The sequence below is a fragment of the Mugil cephalus genome, chromosome 3, assembly GCF_022458985.1.
Source record: "Mugil cephalus isolate CIBA_MC_2020 chromosome 3, CIBA_Mcephalus_1.1, whole genome shotgun sequence".
NCBI classification, from domain to species: domain Eukaryota; kingdom Metazoa; phylum Chordata; class Actinopteri; order Mugiliformes; family Mugilidae; genus Mugil; species Mugil cephalus.
In genome coordinates, this window is record NC_061772.1 from 21,692,954 (window position 1) to 21,712,426 (window position 19,473).

The 19,473-nt window shown below is 40.7% G+C and overlaps 1 protein-coding gene across 1 annotated transcript in view; it reads right to left on the reverse strand.

The window, feature by feature from the left end:
* The window catches only part of LOC125005937 (A disintegrin and metalloproteinase with thrombospondin motifs 7), a 79,434-nt gene that overhangs the window by 8,203 nt on the left and 51,758 nt on the right, over window positions 1–19,473 (reverse strand). The window contains exons 16-23 of the mRNA XM_047581602.1: window positions 18,170–18,311; window positions 15,054–15,180; window positions 13,664–13,877; window positions 10,987–12,738; window positions 10,521–10,673; window positions 8,521–8,694; window positions 7,649–7,795; window positions 5,376–5,538 (exon numbers count right to left, since the gene is read on the reverse strand). Coding sequence (XP_047437558.1) covers window positions 5,376–5,538; window positions 7,649–7,795; window positions 8,521–8,694; window positions 10,521–10,673; window positions 10,987–12,738; window positions 13,664–13,877; window positions 15,054–15,180; window positions 18,170–18,311 — 2,872 coding nt within the window. The remainder of the gene's footprint in view (window positions 1–5,375; window positions 5,539–7,648; window positions 7,796–8,520; window positions 8,695–10,520; window positions 10,674–10,986; window positions 12,739–13,663; window positions 13,878–15,053; window positions 15,181–18,169; window positions 18,312–19,473) is intronic.

A 19,473-nucleotide genomic window follows, 5' to 3' on the forward strand; every position in this document is an offset into this window, starting at 1 on the left:
CGTGTTAAAGTGCAGCCAAACAAATGTCATTAGTTTGGGATTCAATGTCGGCTGAGTCAGTGTTATGCACAAGGCAAAGCTTTAGCCCTGACTGTCTGTCTTGTCCAAAATGCCTTTGACAGAAGACGGCGAGGTTTGGAGAAAAAACTGTTGCAGCTGAATACTCAGCTTCAGATACTTTCACTCCGTCAGGAAGTATACTACTGTATATAGTATCAGTGGTATAGCACTACATCCAATTCACTTTAACTGCACACCGATCAGCCACAACATTAAAACCACTGACAGGAAACGTAAATAACTCTGGAAATCTTGTAACATTTAAATGTTGTGCAAATCCACGATGGAGCACATGATTGTCTCACACACTACCTTCATAAATATCCACCATTATTTGGATGGATCCGGTACACTCAGATCTTTACTGTGAGGACAAACCAACTAGACACTGTGTTTCAAAAGCTGTGATGAGGCACGTTCATACATTTCTTCGGCCGTCGATCAAACTTCCCAACTTTTTATATGAATAGATCAGACTTAGCGGTTCTAATCAGACATGAACCTACAGTACGACCTTAAAATTTTTATATTACAGACTGAAAGGAATTGAGGCCATGGATTATTAAATCTGAACGTAATTCTTTATATTTATTTATTTATTTGAAAGAAAAAGTGCTGAATACTTCTTTCGTCTGGAGAGTTGAAATGTTTTAGTGTAAAACTGGAGGTCACGTGGCCCGCTGAGTGAAGCTTTGCATCAAAAACCGTGACTGGGCATTAGTACGCCTTAAATTCTTGGAACTCAGTTTTCTTTTCACTCAACATCAGATGGATCAAAACCGTATGATTCTGATTCACGGCAGAGTGTAACTGTAGTGGGACTTCTGGATTCAGTGCGTGGGTTTGTCTGCTTAATGAATGAGATTTGAGCGAAAGCATGTGTGAATCTATCGACAGACGGAGAGATGGACGGACAGACAGACAAACGGGTCCTGTGGTGTTACTGACACTACAGAAATAAGATTTAATTAAACTGAGCTGAATTAAAAACAAACGATCCAATTTACTGCTGCTTTTCATGGCTGATTGTATGTGCTACGGCCGGTGGTCTGACTGAATGATTACCAGCCTTCGCTCGATAACGGGGAGGGGATAAAGAACCTTTGAAAGCATCTGATTGCTCGCCGAGGGAAAAATAAACAAATGATTAACCACGGAGGAAGGGTCACGAACGGAGCCGACATGGCCAGCTGTTTGCAGCCACGTTATCACACGCCACAAATATTTATGATAACACTTTTATACCTCTATGGCTTCAAAATGTCAGCAAACCTGGCATTCAGACTCCAGCAGGCTGCCCTCTGAGGAACACTGATTTCACATCTGATGTATAAAAACAGAAATGCCACTGAACCGCTGTGGCCTACATCAGAAAATGAAATGAATGCATTATGATGATGGTGTTTGTTTCATTGTAAATGCGCGTGTATAGGAAGGAGCCGCAAAAGGGATGGGCATGTTAATGTGGTGATGTTTGTTTCGGGAGTCAGGTGAAGCCGCCGTGAATTGACAAACACACGGTAATACACTCACCTATGCACCTAATAAACTCTTACCAGCTCATTAGGTACACTAATGCGTTCTAACGTTACACTCCTGCACTAAATCTTATCCCCGTGAAGGTTACGTTATTCAGCATTTGTTTTTTTCAAATAGGAGAGAGAGGTGTTGATTCCACTGTGTTTTCATTTTAGTTGCTGTGTTGTGGGGCCAGGCTAAACCACAAGCACTTCTGCATTTCATTCAGCGTGGCTTGTTTATATGCATTCTAGGGTATCGCTGACAATCAGCCACTGTCAGAATCAAAAACAACACAACACACGTGAGGGGCATCGATAGGAAGGGATTTTTTCGATCAGATTGAGAGGGGAGACGACAATATTAACCGCCTAATAACCATGCAAACACTTGCTCTGATGGGTTTGTCACTGGGTGGAATAAACACATTCTTTGTGTGCACGTTTACCCACGTGGGGTAAACATTAGGTAATGTAATGAGTTTCCAAGCAGAGCAGGAACCTGGAGGTGGACAAACAACCAGTTGCTCATGTGGTGGTATAATTAGGTACAATTACAACTGGGGTGACAATATATTTCTTTTTTCCTCTATTTTCCGCAGATTTTAAATTCATGTAAAAAAAAATAAATAAACATCTGACTGATGTTTTATTATCAGTATTATTATTATTATTATCATTACCCAAAAAGCTTTTTAAAAAAAGCAACTGGTTTTGAGAAGATAGCCGCTAAATAGCCCCAGCTGACGTCAGCCTGCCACCCCTGAGGCACCGGGCGTTTTGCCAGAACCTTTGTGGAGCCGATCAATAGTCTTCTTCTATAGCCTCAGGAACTCCTCACACACCCTAATTTCTGCCTCAGCAAAATCAGTTTTTGCCCTGGCTGCAGACCGCTTAGCCATCCAGTACTGGTCAGCTGCTTCCAGAGACCCCCACACCCACCATAGGCCTCCTCCTTCAGCCTGACGGCTACCCTCACCTCCAGTTTTGTAATCTAGTTTTCAAATCCTTTTGCCTCGTCGTGAGTGAGTTTTTGTTTACCTCCTTAATCCTTGTGAGTGAGTTTTTGTGTACCTCCTTAATCCAGACTGATTTTGATCTGGTTTTGTTCAAGTATCTAGTCATTAAAGGAAATTAACTGCACCAGTTTCTGGTCAATTAAGTTTCTTGTGGGTTATACCCACAGGTTCCTATTTAATCTCAAACTTCCCACCTGTCCCTTAGAAGTGAAGATACTCTAATGAGCGAAACGTCTCGTCAAACTCTTCTCAAAAATAAAGTCCAGTAGCTTTTTTTTTTTTAAAAAAAAAAGTTTTTTGGACATTTAAACATAGCCAGCCATGTTATTCATGGCAACTACGTCAACATAATGGCTCATTGGTGCACAGGCACGCACACCAAAATGGTTTAGGAACAATTCAAAAAAAAAAAGAAAGAAAGAAAGAAAAAAAATGTGAAAAACAGCAAAAGGTGTTGACCTGACCTCCGAGTCCCCGAGATCCCAAACTACGGGGGGAAAATAAGACTGCTTCGCACAAATGGAGGACTCTTCTAGACATTATCTTCAAAGAACCCTGCAAATCAGTCAACACACACACTTCAAAAAATTGAGTCTAACTCAACCTAAATCAGAAGTGGAAATGTCAGGCCATAAATGATGTGTTTCAAGAAAAAGAGGAGACGCAGTCTGTAATTTTCCTCCTGTGAATGGTTGCTTTGATCGCGAAAGTCTTCTTCTCTATCCAAGCCTGGAAAAAAAAGAAGTTCCAACTCGTCCTCTGCGTGCCGGGTTAACAAAGAAGGGCTTTGAGGGTACTGTAGTCAGCCTTTCCACTGGTCTCACATCAATGGTGCTTTTGACAGCCAAAACTCATATCTGGTCCCCATACATCTAGCAGACATAATATTACTTACGTGTTTGGGGCTGAACTGTTTTCCTCTTTATTCCTCTATAAGTCTATGTTTTATAAAGTTTTTTATCATTATGATTATTGCACTTATTTTAAGGTTGAAACGAGTCTCTTTGTGTTTCACCCTTTGTTCATTATCAGCTCTCAGGAATTCCTACCAGAATTCATCACAGTCAAGTTAAGTGCTTTAGTCGCATTGACATTTTGATTGACATCCTTTTATTGTGCGTAAACAGTCCCCGTCCATTCAACAGCGGGGTGAACTGATTTAATCTCAGCCTGTACCAGTTGAAATTTTACCTTCAGCTTAATACGTTAAGGTCCGACGTTCTCTTTTCTGCAAATTGCATTTTCTGACGCCTTATAATCAAACTCTGACCGGGGGGAAGTAAGAAACCAAGCACTGAGGCTCTTTGAGTATTTCCTTTGGGTTTCATGACAATAAACGCAGAAATGAAAGGTCCACAGGCTACGACAAAGGTGCAAGAAGGTCCGTTAAATTTAAGGGACCAGCAGTGCTGGCAGAGACTTCCTTCAGGTACGACAACTGGTCTGAGAGGCTGATATCAAATACATATATACATATAACACGTCTTTTGGCATTAAATCCAAGTATTGGACAAATGAAATATCGTCCTGGTGATGGAAGAAGGTGTTTAGACATCACCTGATCACGACACTAGTGTCTGTACCGAGTTTCAGTTCAATGTGTTGAATAGTTTTTAGGATGAACGAGAATGAATAACACAAGCAGTCAGTAGGAGTCATCCTCTGGAGACTCAGACTGCCTGGACTAAATTTTATGGCTCCCACTCAGCACTGTTAAATTACAAACACCAAACCCCTGCACTGTGGAGTACAATTATTTTTTCCAATTCGATTCACTTTTTCATTAGTCGATTCAAAGTAGCTAATTAACCACAAACGACGTAGACACAGACCGACCAGGTGCAGCATTATGACCACCTCAACGCCCATGTCCATTCTCTGATGAGCCACAACTGTTTTGGAGGCACAAGGGAAACCTACACAATATTAGGCAGGTGGTTATAATGTTATGGCTGATCGGTGTGTATTGAAATCAGGTGAGCATTGTGTCATTAAAAGCAGGTGTCACATGCAGGTTTGAGGTTGGTGTTACCAAAAAACTCCCCACTGGTTGTGTAGAAATGGATACAATGTTAGATATTCAAGCTCAGCTTTGACAATTTGTAACGTACACATTTAAAGAGCCCAGTGTGTCTTCACTGGAAATAATTTCTTTTACTTTGTTCTTTTTTTTTTCAGAGCCACCATTGTGCTTAATGGGATATGTATGACACCATATTTAGAGAATACATTTCATTACACCTGCACTGATCTCTAAATTATCTGCCATTACATTTTCGTCTAACAAACACAGACCATCTGTCTTTTCACGTATCGTCTATACTTTGATCCTGCTCAACGGGGCCAGTCACACCTACAAGAAAATTTGCCCAGTCGAAAATTAGGAAGACAACGGCGAGAACACTCATCCGTGTCACCCTTCAAGCACACTGACCACAGGAGCAGGCTGCTATGATCACATTTACATGACACACAACATTTTGGCAAAACAAAAGTTTTATAGTGCCAGTATTCAATGACAGCAACTACTGATGCCCTCCAGCTGCTCAATTAGGAAAAACAGTCTTTTGAATCAAAGCTTTTTCAAGTGGATGCACACAGTCCATAAGTGCTCTCTGCAATCAAGATAATCACATTAATGACTGAATAATCTGTCACCACTTGATGCTATTGGTTCAAGATGGATGGCGAGTTTGCCAAGTAATCACAGAACTTGCCCCATGATCATTTAACCGGATAAACATGTTACATCAGATGGTTTAGGTCTTGATGTACTCACCAGGGGGGGCGCTGTCACACTCCTGTGTGTTACACTTTTGGGTGGTCTCGGGCTGCGGCTCGTGGTCGCACTGAGTTTGATCCACTTCCTCCTCCATCTCAGCCTTCGTGTTGACGCATTTCATGAGTCGATGCTGCACTCCGCCTCCGCAAGAGGCTGAACACTGCACAGGGATATTGAGATTTTTATTTTTTATAAATGTTAATAGAAGATGATGGTTAAAACATAACAAACTCTTATCCAAATTTTGACCAACAAATCAAATAATAGGTTCAAAGTGCAGTAACCAATAAGACAAAACTAGCCATCATTTAAGTCTAACAGAGCGAAAACCATTTTCCTGGTGTTGTCGACACTTTATTTTTCATCTTGTATGTCAGTGAACCGAAGAGGGAGAATCAGAGCAGCCAATTTCCATCATGGGAATTAAAAACAGCCTTTTTTTTTTTTTAATCTGGGAGTTCAATATAACACAGACATTTACTGTCCACCGTGCGTTTGCATGTGTTCAGTGACATGTCAAACGATGCTGCCGGCACTGAAGCATAAATACGGCCAGGATGTGTTGAATTTCTTTTGCTGCCAGTCGATAAAAAAAAAAAAGAAAAAAAAAAAATGCCAATACTAATTCTAAATACAAAAGCTGAATTTCACGGTTTAGTGGAACCTCGGTCACCTCAAACTCCCTCGCGCACTTTCTTTTGTCCTCAAAGATTCTTCGGTGACTGGTCCCAATCTTACTTCATTCATCTGGTCTGTTTATAAACATTCTTTCTGTGGATCCTATCTTTTACTGTGCACAATAGCGGTGCTCCTCCTCCTCCTCCTCCTCCTCCTCCTCCTCCTCCTCCTCCTCCTCCTCCTCCTACTCCTCCTCCTCCTACTCCTCCTCCTCCTCCTCCTCTTCCTCCTCCTCCTCCTCCTCCCCAGCCACAATCACCAACAAGCACAGCCAAGGTCACAGTCTCATCTTGAAGTCTCTGTCGTGTGTTCATTTACTTAGTAGCTCCTGTTTAGGACGCCGTGTTTATGCCAGTTTCCACAGGCATTCTCTTGTGCAAAAGTGTGGAATTAACCACAGGATTTCCTTAAAGTCACAAACACTATATAAATTATTCTGAATAAGTTATCAATCAATCAAACACACTTTATTTATAGAGCACTTTTCACACAAAGGATTCAGCCACAAAGTGCTTAAGATAAAAAGAAAACAAAAAACGATCGACCCAAGAGGCCACACATGTACGCACACAGACCTGAAAATTTAAAAACACTGAGGAATTAAGAACACTGTGGAAGCACTACGCTATCCCACCCGCACCACCTTGAAGTTGAGGAAAGACTAGAGACATAAAAATAACTGCATAAATTATAACTTTAATAAATAAAATGCTATTAAAATGTATCCTCAAAAGGTAAAAATAATAAGGAATAAGTTAAATTCAGCTAAAAGTCAGACTAATATATATATATATAAATTATATTATATTATATATAAAATTCAATAAATAACCAGACTAAAAGTAAAATAAAATTCCGCTGAAAGCAAGACTAAAAAGGTAGGTCTTTAGTTTGCTTTTAAAAATGTCCACATTGTCTGCTTTCCTCAGGTCAGACTGTTCCACATAGCGAGGACCATAATGGTAAAAAAGGAGGCCTCACCGTAATTAAAAAGCTGCTGCCTGAAGACCTGAGAGCTCTACAGGGCTCATGTGTTAAAAGCAAATCAGATAAATAATTAGGACCAACACCATTAAGAGCTTTAAAAACAATTATGAGGATGTTAAGCTTTTTTTTTTTTAAAAAAAAGAATGAACAGTGGGTGGACACATGTTCATAGACAGATAGTTGATTCTGCACCACTCTTTTTGGATGCAGCTGCTGGGCCGTGGTAACTCCTTCCATGAAGCTCTCCACGCACTGTTTGTTGAGCTGATCTGGTGGCCACATGAAGTTTGAAAGTTCCGCTGACCCAGCTGTGTCATTTCACGTGGCCTGCCACTTCAATCGCTCCCACTTTGTCATAAAAACCACAGACGGCTGACCGCGGAATATTTAGCAGCGAGGAAATTTCACGACTGAACTTGTTGCACATCCTATCACAGCACCGTGCTAGAATTCACCGAGCTCCTGAGAGTGAGCCGTTCTTTCACAAACGTCTGTGGAAGCGGTTGCGCTTGATTTTATACACCTGCGGGTGGACTCGGAGTGGTGAGTGAATACTTTTATCAAGCATATAATCATATGATCAAGCAAGCTATTGTGCGGCGTACCTGCCCCCACGATCCAGTGTGCCATTGAGCACAAGGTTGACTGTTACACGACTGCATGTTGCTGGGCTGAAGGTCCCGGTCACATTGATCGTCTTCTGGGCAAGTGACAATACGCTGCTGCTCCCCTCCTCCACACACCTCAGAGCACTGAACAATGCAACACACACAGGAGTATTATTTCGACTTCCAGAGAAAATGTAGGTGGTTTATGTGAGGGTTAGTCCCTCACGTAGACACATTCATAGCCATGATGTATGCATTTGTCTTATGACTGAATGTTACTGAAGAGCACGACCATTGTTGGTAACGTTGTTTTCTGTCCCTGAAAGCCTTTTCTAAACCACCCAACAGCCGCTTCGTGACCATTTTTCCCTTTTTGTGTTCGGTAATTTTAGTAAGGTCATTCAGCCGCGAGCACGGCTGGTTCTCAGAGGTCACATGGCATGTGACAGTGACTGATTGCTAATCTCAAGCTTGTGTGTGTTGTTTTTCACTGAGCGCAGAACTGAATTAATCCAGTCAGCACCTTTCAGCAGGAGGGAGGAAAGAACATTCAAGACTAAATTAAAAATATTTCATGTCATATGCAAAGTGGAAAATTTAAAAAGTCTCCCTTACTAAAGATGATAAATAAAACCACATTGTGTAGAATATTGAGTGCAGTATGGTGGGGTCTGGACGTGTGCAGTGATATAAAGAATAAGGAACAATGCTGTGATGGTTACAAGTCTTATTTGGACATAATTGTTTGAGATACTGCTACTGATATCACACGGAATAATGAGACAAACTCAGTGAAGAATTACCTAAAATTCAAACTGAAACCCATTTTTTAACCAGATACCGCAGAATATTCTCTTTAAAATTCTCACCTGACCCCAGGACGAGGTGTACCAGTCAAGACAGGGTTGAAGGTTACACGGGATTTGGGTTTGAGGCCTGGAGGACATGGCTCTGCAGTGGAAAGGTCGTAGGGGCCGTTGATCCCTCAGGTCAAAACACTGGACCTCTCGTGATTTAAAGCCGCCTTCACAATTTTTGGAGCACTGGGAAAAGACACGGAACAATTGTTATTCAAACAGCATCAGCTGTTGCTGCTAGCAAGTGTCCCATTAATCTAAGGGAGCATGATTTGCTGTGTGGTTTCAACCACCTAGCTTCACATTTACAATTTGTGAACTTAGAAAAGATGGTAAATGGTGTTTTTTTTTTTTTTTTATAACACTTTGCTTTACAGTCACATCTTCCCATTCCCTCACAGAAGCACATTCACACACCAGTGCCACTGTCTGGGAGCAACCACTATCTTATATTAATAGGATTTAGAAGAAGATGCTTCATTTTAAGGGATAATGTTGTTATTAATCTTAAATTAAATATAAAGCGTGTGTTGGGAATTGCCACGCTTGCAAGGAGGAGTCTGCTGCACAGAGAGCGTTCATTGTTACAGCAGTCAAATATTACAGTGGGCAAGAATGGCCTCCTGTTATAGTTTCACCACAGTCCGCAAGTGTGCGTGGGTACTGTGTAGTGTCCTCCGCTATGTTGATTGGCTTGTGTGACATCCTTCGCTCCACAGCCAACTTCTGAGCCTCCAGTTTGATCTCCAGCACAGTGCCGGCCTTCTATATTACTTTTTCAGTTTCTTCTAGTCACCCAACATATTACATTTGGCTGGTGGAAGGTGCGCAATATCATACCCCTGCACACACTTAAAAAAATAAAAATAAAAGATCTACTCTGTCCCGTCTTGATGAAGGACAGGCAAAATGTCCAAGCATGACGTTGACTATTTATATATACTATAATAAAAATGCATTTATAACAAGAAAATGCATGAAAATTCAGGTCAATTTTGAAGTACTTCTTTCCATCTGATCACCTAGCTTGTCCTGAACAGTTTATATTTATTTACCAGACATAGAGTATTGAGGGTATGAACGTGACATCACAGCAAGCCCAGTCTCCATGGTTACAGTCACTGAGTGCCAAAAAGTGACAGTTGAACATTGAGTTTAGCAATGAATCATAGGCTTAAATAGAATCTAAATTGTAAAATTTATTTAAAAAATTGGGTGCTGTTGTGCGATTGACTGTACCGACAGATTTGTAAAGCAGTCAGAGATATATTTGTACATTTTTTTACATAGATCGCTGCATTATGAAGAAACAACAGGAATCCAGGAACCGAAAACCTGGTGTTGTGGTTCACGTTTAGTGTCAGGTAATATTAATTTATGCTTTATGATTTTTTGATGAAGTCATACCTTAAGTTACTTCTTAAGTCATCCTTTTAACCTCTGGTCAGACACTACAGTATTGTATGGCTAACGTTACTTCTCAGTAAAGCTCTTAGCGTTAGCATCTTGTATTTAGCGACATTTATCATAACTGAAATTACCTTAAATTAACTGAAACTTAGGCTAATTTTCCAAATCCATATTAGTTTGTATGGATCATTGTCGAGTCCTTAATTTGATCTGATAATCCACATTTTTCCCAGGCTTGCTATATTTACTGACACATTTCACTGTGTTTGGCACCAGGCGGTGGTGACGTCAATACACACCCTCTATTGTTTGATCACAGTCTGATTTAAGATTGTAAAAATGGTAAACGGTCACACAGTCGACCTAAGAATGACAAAATTGCCATTATTTTTGCATGTGTCAAGGCCAAATCAACACTTTCATCCCGTCATTTACATCATAACAAGGGTCAAAATTGGAAATATAAAAACAAAAATCCACGTTACAAGAGTAATTAAAGAATGTGGACATGCTGGACATAAACAGAAAAGAAATAATGCTAACAATGGACGTAATATATGTATAGTTTTGGGTAGTATGAAAGAAATGGCAAGTCGTGTCACCTTGCTCCATTCGCCAATTTTCCACGAGGAGCAGGGGCGCAGGTAACACCGCTGGGCTGGGGCAGGCCTCTTGGCTGGATCGCAGTCAGAGTCTGCTCCAGTGCTGCAAGCCAAAGGTCTCCAGATGGCACCCAGACCACAACTAGTGGAGCACTGCCAACAAATATAGTAAACACCTCCTCACTCTTTGTGATTTTAAGGTCGGATACACAAAAAACCTTAATGAATATGTATAACGTGTGTGGCTTTAAGAGACTTTTTGTGTCGCAAATGTTATGTACAATTTGGCAAGAACAGGAGTAGAAACAAACAATCTCACAAATGTACCATGAAATTTAATTATGTAAATTGACATTGGCTGGGTTACCTTGAGGTCAAATAGTCTCTCCAAGCAATTTATTTTTAAATGTGTAAAGGGTACTAGATATACAAAATATACATTTTTTTTTAATGATTGCACACTCACAGTGCTCCAGTTACCAGCAATCCAGTAGGCAGCGTTAGTGGCTTGTGTGGCTGATGTTTGGACAGATCCTGACACTGGAAGTGACCACTGAATAGGGGGATGGGTTGGCAAAGTCGGCCCGGCAGGTGTTGGTGGTGATTTCCTGGGCGTCACTGTTGATGCGCTGTGTTGAAGACTGGGTCCTGTTCCTGTCGTAAACTGGTATGAAGGGTCAGTGTCACGGCTAATGCTGCTCCTCGTCAACTGGGGGATGATAATTGCGTTGTAGTCAAAATCAGGAAATTCGAACGATGGACTTTGGGTTGTGGGGTCTCTTCCAGTCGTTTCACCGAAGGCAGGGTTTGGAGGTGTCTGCTCCACTGACGCTGTCAGGAAATGAGCTGTGGGCGGCTGAGCAGCTCCCTTATGATTTGTAGGAGGTATCGTTTCAGTTCCAGTTAGTGATGTGGAGTCATCAGAGGCATCTTGGTTACCTGAGGTTGTTGGAAAGGGAATGGAAGGAGGAGTGTATTCCTCAGAGCCAGGGAGTGAGGTTGCAGCGAGGCCAAGGTCAGTATCCCATGGATTTCCCTCACTGGTGGCATGTAGTGTATTAAAGTCGCTCCGATCCATATCTGAATCCTCTGTTGTGAAGAGGGGAAATAGTGTTGACTTGTCAACTGGATTACTGGTTGTTTGAGGTATTTCTGGACCATTTTCATCCAGTTGGACGTCAGTCTTTACCTGATTTAAAGTACCTGGTGAGGGTGAGAAGGGGAAAGGGCTCTTTACATCTTCTTCTGCAGAGATATACTCATAACCATCATCTTCCTCCATCTCCTGGGAATTAATGGTTGTGGAGACAACAGCACTGGTAATGGTTTGATATCTCCGAGTAGGAGGAGTGACATCCTCAGTATGACTTTCTTCCTCACTGAAATTGTCAGAGTTATTTTCAGCCTCCTCCCCATATTGCCCCCATTTCACAACCCGTGGAGATTGTTGTGTACTCAAAACCAGACTAGGATCTTCGCTAGTGTCTTCAGGCTGCCACAAATTGCCTTGTTTCTCTTGTAGCGTTTGAAAATGTTGAGTTGTTGACAGTGGTGGCAAGTGAGTAGCAGACACTGGCAGAAGATGATCCTCTGAAAGAAAATCCTCCAAGCTTTCAGAGTCTTTTGTGGCTGCTTTTCTACTGTTCTTCAAATTGTCCACTTTTGTGTTCTGTGGCTCTCCAGTTTTCAAACTATAGGCAGTTGTCTTTAAAACCGTAGAAATGGCTGAAGTGGCTGAGGGAGCTGTTGTGGTTTTCATGTTGAATCTGTGATTGTCCGCAGAATCCCTGTCACCGCTCTCAAAATCGTCCGACAAGTCTTCATGAAAATTGATGAAGTTGTAGTCGTAATAAAAGTCATCGACTTGAACGTGCTTACCCTCAGGGTGATCAGTATCTTCGATGTTATTGTGGTAGTAAAAATCTCCCTCGACGATGTTATTAAGATCACCATGAGTTCTCGGCTGGACTCGGGTGGCACTGTGTTTCTGTGGGGGTTTAACTGCGGGTACGGGGTTAATTTCATTTAGCACTTCTTTGCTGGACCAGCCGCTTCCAGACCACTCGATACCTCCAAAGTTATCCACAACCGGCGGACAGTCCTGTATGTGGCAGGTAGAGACGGCGAGAGGTTTCTTTTGGGGGTCACAGTCAACGCCTGTGTTTCTGGAGCAAGTTACATTACGGTGACGGGCTCCACTTCCACACGTTTCTGAACACTGCAGCAAAAAAAAAAACAACAAAACACATAAACATGTTAATCACATGGGCCAAGGGCTCGATTAACGAGTATAATACGCATTAGAAATAAAAGAATCACTTTATGCTTCATATCATGGAAAAAGTACATCTGAAAAAAGAAAAAAGTTATATTTGGAAAAATCTTTCTCATTGTGCACATTTCTGTAGCTATGAAGGAAAACATGGATGACTTTTAGATCAGAAAAAAAGATTAGAAAAAAAAACGAAACATGGTCATGTTTACCACATTCAACGACCTTTCCTAGAATGTTATCATGCTAATGTGAGCTAATCAGAGAAGCTGTTACTCAAGGTAGTGTGAGGACTTGATTTGCAAATTGGCACGACAAAAGAGAACAGGTTGGAGTGCTGAGAACCTAATTAGCTCGAAAGGTGGCTGACCATAAAGGACATTTTGGTCTGATGATGGTGCTAGATGAGAAGTTAAGGCTCTGGGGTATGAAGATGTCTGAAGCAAATTTCTTGGCAATCCAAATTGGTTTAGTGAGCAGTTCACAGACTGATACTGCTTCCAGTAGAGCCAAGTAATGAGCATAGCCAAAATCTATTCCAAGTCGTGTCTCTGTGTGAAAACGTCTGTGAGGCCTTGATGATGATGATGAGATCATGAATTAACACTAAATGTAAGTAACAAGTGAACCCTTTGTGCACCAGAAAAGAGAGAATGTAGCATTGGCATTTTAAAAGCCTTGATGTTTTTCACACATGTTGCCCAAGTGAAAAACCGCACCACATAGAAACTAGCAGATCAGAGCAAGAATAACCATTATTCCAAAATAATTCACAGAGAGTCATTTTAGGGTAAAAATTTGCATTTTCATTTCCCTTTTATTCAGGACATTTGCAGAAAAACCAGAGGCTCGTGTTTCACCCCAAACTCACCTTTGACCAGCTGCCAGTGGTCCAGTTGGATGGACAGGGGATGTGTGTGTTGCAGGAAGACAGTGACTCAGGCTTAGGCATGTGTTCACAGGCACTGGGATCCAAGGCTTCCTGTTCCTCCACACTTATTGCCTGGATGCAGAGCACCGTCCTTTTAGCCAGGCCAGAGCTCCCACAGCTCGCCGAGCATTTCTGCCACTCTCCAACCCACCATCTGCACAGGGAGACACAAAAGGCGCAATGATTTCCAATGTAATTATATTCTTGCGATGGAAAAATGATAGCTGTACATTACAGCTGTGAAAATGCAGATGATTCATGCTCCTTTATCGCTCTGTGATAACGTCCAGGGAGTAAGCAGAAGTGCTGGTCAATAGCAAAGTTTTGCCTCACTGAATAAAATGACTACCCCCAACTGAACAGACACTTTCAGCTGGTCCACGGTGAACGATACTGACACAAGAAAAGCCCAACAAATAGCCTCCATTATTATGATGACGCTATGAGAGAACATAGAAACAGACAGTGGAACAGACTGAAGCCTTGTCCTTTGTGGAAGTACTAGATGTCTGTAATGAGCTTTGTGTTATGTCACAAACGTATTTTTGTGGTGTGACTCTGAACCTAAACGTATTGTACCACAAAAGAGCGCTTTTAAGGAAAAACACTGCCGGGTGATTTGAAATTTCAGTGTTGACCTAAGGTTAATTAGCCACACTAATCATTAGCCTCGAGACAGAGAGAAAAGCATGCACACAAAACAGTGATACACAATTATAAAACAATTACACAAAGAGCAGGAATATATCTGATTGTCCAACGAAAACAAAATGTTGCTGTTGTTCGTCTGACCACCAGAATATTCTAGGCGTCTATTGTGGAAAACACTTAAAAATAAAATAATGTGTGTTACCAGAGGTATCGGCTCAACTTCCTATTCACATACATGGATTTCACTGTACAAGAATTTTCAACACAACTACTGTCATCTATAATGACTGTGGCCCCAATCTGACGCATTTTGGTGCAGTTTAAACATTTGTGTCAATGGAATTGGTGCACGTCCTCTCCTGAGAGGAAATGGAGCCGCTTTCCTGCTGGTACGACTGTCAACTAAACAGCTTGCAATTTTTGAGCAATAAAATGTGTAGAAAGTAAAATGTCTGCAGAGAGGTGTTTTTTCTTTCTTTCTTTTTTATCTCAGCAACCTGCCAGCTGTATCCTTCCAAATATTTCTATTTCACTTCACTTCCTTCAGCAAAGGAATTACTGTGATCTTATGTGATCTTTTCCTAGCACGCACACCATAAACTACAAAAACTTTGCTTCACAAGAGTGTGTGTCTCCAAACACTGCTGCTATCATTTTGTTAATAATGTCTGGAACTTACATGGCCGGACACGGATCCTTGCTACAGCTGGTTCGGTTGTCGTCAGGTCGGGTCAAAGGGTCGCAGAAGTGCTCCTCAATAATCCCAGTTGTCTTTTCTACGCAGTGAACAATCTGTCTTTGAACACCTGGAACACCACTGAGACGTGAGAAGAGCCTCCATGACACGTAGCGCAACACATTTCTCCGTTATACGATGTCAAACCTGAATCAGACGGCGAAGATTACACCAGTCGAAACCCCATAATTTTTCTACTTATACTGAAATACCACAAAATGTCACATTGAGATTTCCAATAGCATGGCGCAAAGCAGTACATAAAATGCTTCGCCTCCTGGGGTGGCGAGAGATTTATCCCCTCCTGTGATATCTCTCTCCGTGATTGCTCTCAGGCTCCCGAGTGGGTTTCCACTCTGCTCCCGTTCTGCTGGGGGCCACAATGTCTGTTTGACGGCTAATTTACACCATCGGGGACAATGTTTAAAGGTCATGACAGCCACGTTGAAAGGCGGATGAAATTCAAAAGAAAACAAAGGAAAAATGGCGTCGGAAAAGCAATATGTTGCTTACGTGGCTTTTTTGTAACTATTTAATTTGAACAGGTAATGCTCTGTGACTTTGCAATAGGCATCCATTTTTGTAAGGGAGCTCGCCATGCCATGACAAAAAAAAAAAGAGCTTCCCTAAAGGCACAAAAGGGCTGAGTCATTTCTCTCCATTAGTGCTGAAACTAAATGGAACATATTTATTAAAATACGAAAACCAGAGACACAAACGAGGTTTAAAAATACATATTCTGCTTGAGTTGCATTTCTACACACATGATATACGGCATACTGGACTCACAGCGTTGCAGCCCAAAAGGCAGGTCTGTTTCTCCGCTTTTCACCCTGTCAGCAGTGCTGGAGTCATTCTCCATTAACACAATCCACAAATGTGAAAACTACAGGCGAAACAACGGAGTGAGGTGAACTTTTAATAATAAGCCGGGGTCTCTGAACTCCGATGAGCTGGACTAAGATAAAGGTCACACTGAGGACAATCTTTATACTTTAATTTGAATAGTCAATGAAACAAGTTTGATAAAATTCCAATAACACGTTCCGATATAACGTGTAAGTCGGCTTTTAAGAAAAGATACTAATTCGGGCCTATCGAGCATTTGGATGGTGGACATGTCCCATCACGCTGACCACAAAAGAATTAAAGGAACAGCAGCAGGCGGTAAAGTTCAAATATTATACTGAATAAATCAGATTTATGTTGTCAGCATGTCAAGTAAATGGACTATCAAAGTCCACATGCAAGACTCCAGTGTATTTTGTGACTCTGGTTACTTTACATGGTCAAACTCAATATGTCTGAATCTGTCAAGCAAAACTGTGTCCTCCAAAAGGTCTTTGTATATAATGTCATTAACCGTATTTTATGCATGGTAGTTTCAGAAAAGCTTTAGGACAAGCTTTCCAGTCTTATATTCATCCATCAGAAGAGGACAATAGCTTCAATGATTTCTTTTCATTCACGTTGTTAAGGCTGTAAATGATCTTTAAAGCTCATTGCACAGGTCAAACAACCAGCGCTCTTGGTAGATTAGAGTGGACCAAACACCACACTGACAGACTCCCGAGAGAGTACTGATTTGACGAATAGCTTAAAGCAGATCTGGAGTTCAAATTAAATTAAATATTGCTAAGGTTGACTTGTTCACTGCAATTCAGCTTTTTAGAAACCTTCCAAACCCACTCAAATCATGTCTCACTGTATGACTTTCAATTTCTTCTTTCAACTTCAGATGAAACAGAATTACTTTCAATGAATCACTTTCATTTAATCATTTTCCTAATTCTTCATTCCACATCATTTTCATAATTATTTTTCAGAAACTGATGTCAAGTGGGGTTAATTTGAGTCAAATAAGCAGTTCACAAACATGCCGTGCAACAGAGAAACAGATAAACCAGTGAATAAAACATCAAGAAGAAATTCAAGAAAGAGCAATTGAAAAAAGCCTGGTAAAATCATGAGGGCTACAATCTGCAACTTCGCCAATAGATGGCACTATATACTACACACTGGACCTTTAACAGTCCAAGAAAGATTTTATCTTTGTTTTCATTTTCCATTTTTGTTGGTGCAGAACCAGTGGAAGGAGATAACATATTGAATAAAGATATGAAAGGATAAAAACTGAATAGAAGTCCACAAAGGCCGACTGAAAGGCTCGAGCTAATCACATATTTAAAAAAAAAAAAAAAAAAAAAAAAAGTTGAATGCACCAGAATGGTAGACTGCCATTCTAGAGGCTAGATTATATGGTTACATGAAGGCCATGTTTTGAATGTCTGCATGTGTTTTTTTTGTTTTTTTTTTTTATTAAAAATGTGTTTTAAAAGAATTGCATACGTAAAATTTGTGCAATCAATTAATTTGCAGACATTAGTGGAAATTGTTCTTGCTACTGATTAGCATCATGGTTAGCATCTGCCCTTGAGTCTCTGTTGTCTTGAGTCTCTCAAAAACAACTCCTGTGCTCAGAACACCAATTCACAAATCACACAAACAGTTCAGGTATCCAGTAGCTTAATTACAGCATCCAGTTACTACTTCGCATGATTTCAAACAATGTCTCTCAAGCGTCTGGCTTTCTGTTTAATGAATTTCCCCATTTTTGATGTTTGGATGAGTTGTTTTTTTTTATTTTTTTTTTTAGGTAACATTGAGTTGTTTTGCCAATAAAATATTTATGCCAGTATTTAATGCCAATGGACTTATTTAAGTAGTCAATGAAGTAATCGATGACATCGGCAAGTAGTTGCAGCCCTGTTTGAAACCTCTTGCAATTAAACTCATTCTCATATTCTATAACTGCTTGTCCTCTTTTTAATTATAAAAATGGAAATGTAGTCCATAATATATATAGTACTTCTTTCAACTTAGAATAAGAAGAATTTAAAAAGAATAAGAATCTGGCCTTGACTTATAGTGAAATAGTGAATGTATTTTTCCACGTCTGCTCCAAAGGATTCTTAGACATGCATTAAAAAGGAGAAATTAAACATTCCTCTGTCTGTACATGCATACCAGCCTATCTATGGCAAAGTTGTTTCACTTACCTGCTCCACAGGTGACACTGCACTCAGTCCATGAGCCATACTTCCAGAAGAAAACTGAGTCAGGGATGCTGTTGTCCTCTGAATAATTTCGACTGATGGTGTATTCATACCGCACTCCTGGGTTGGTCTCCTGAAAGAGAAGCTGTAACAAACACAAGAAAATGTATACTTTTTTATATTAGCTGTATACCAACACATTTTAAAGATAGAGTTATACAATCAATGTGAGCTTAAAGTGCAGACTCTCAGCTGTAATTTGAGAGTATTTACATCCAAATTGGATGAGGAATTAAAGCTCTTTAATATGTAGCTGCCTATTTTTGGACAGTTGATTCAAAAGCTATTACTTGGGCTACATGGGTTATTCCCTCTTTAATCCTTCATCATTTAAGCAGGTAAAAGGTCTGGAGCTGATTCCAGGTGTGGCATTTGCATTTGGTAGCTGTTGCTGTGAAGCCACAACATATGTTCAAGAGGATCTCAGTGCAAGTACAAGAGACCATCCAGCTGAAAAACAAAAGAAAAAAACAAAACAAAACAAACAAACAAAAAAAAAAACAACAAAAAGAGAAGAAATCCATCAGAGAGATAGATGAAATGTTAGGAGTAGCCAAATCATCAGTTTGGTACATTCTGAGAAAAAGAAGAGCACATTGGTGAGCTAAGGAACTCAAAAAGGCAGAAGACTTCGTGAGAGTAAACACAGGGTTTACCACAAGGTGCAAATCATTAGTCAGTCTCAAAAATAGAAAGGCCTGGTTAGACTGTGTCCAAAAACATCAGCATCCTGTTGCATTTCACTTGCTCTCCCCCCCACGCACGCACACACACACACACACACACACACACACACACACACACACACACACACACACACACACACACACACACACACACAACTAAACACAGCTGCATTAAAGGCCTGGCAAAGCATCGCAAAGGAGGAAACCCAGTGTTTAGTGAAGTCCATTTGTCAGTTTTTCCCTTGCTAATTCATACTTTGACCTTCACATGAAATAACTCACGAAACCAGCTTCTAAATGGCCACATGCTGCATCACAATAACAAAATTGGAAGATAATATAATATTAAGGTCATTGCCTCTAAAGGAAATTAATAACCACTTTGTGCTGTTTTCCATGTTTTTTTTTGTGTGTGTGCTTGTATCAGGCGGCTGCTGCCATCAAGGAGTGTCATTGCTATGGGAGGGGGGTACCTGGTCTGCCAGCCAGGATCAGCCAGGTCCAAAAGCTTCCGTGCAGAACATTGTACTGTGACAAGATGGTCAACGTTATTTACTTCTC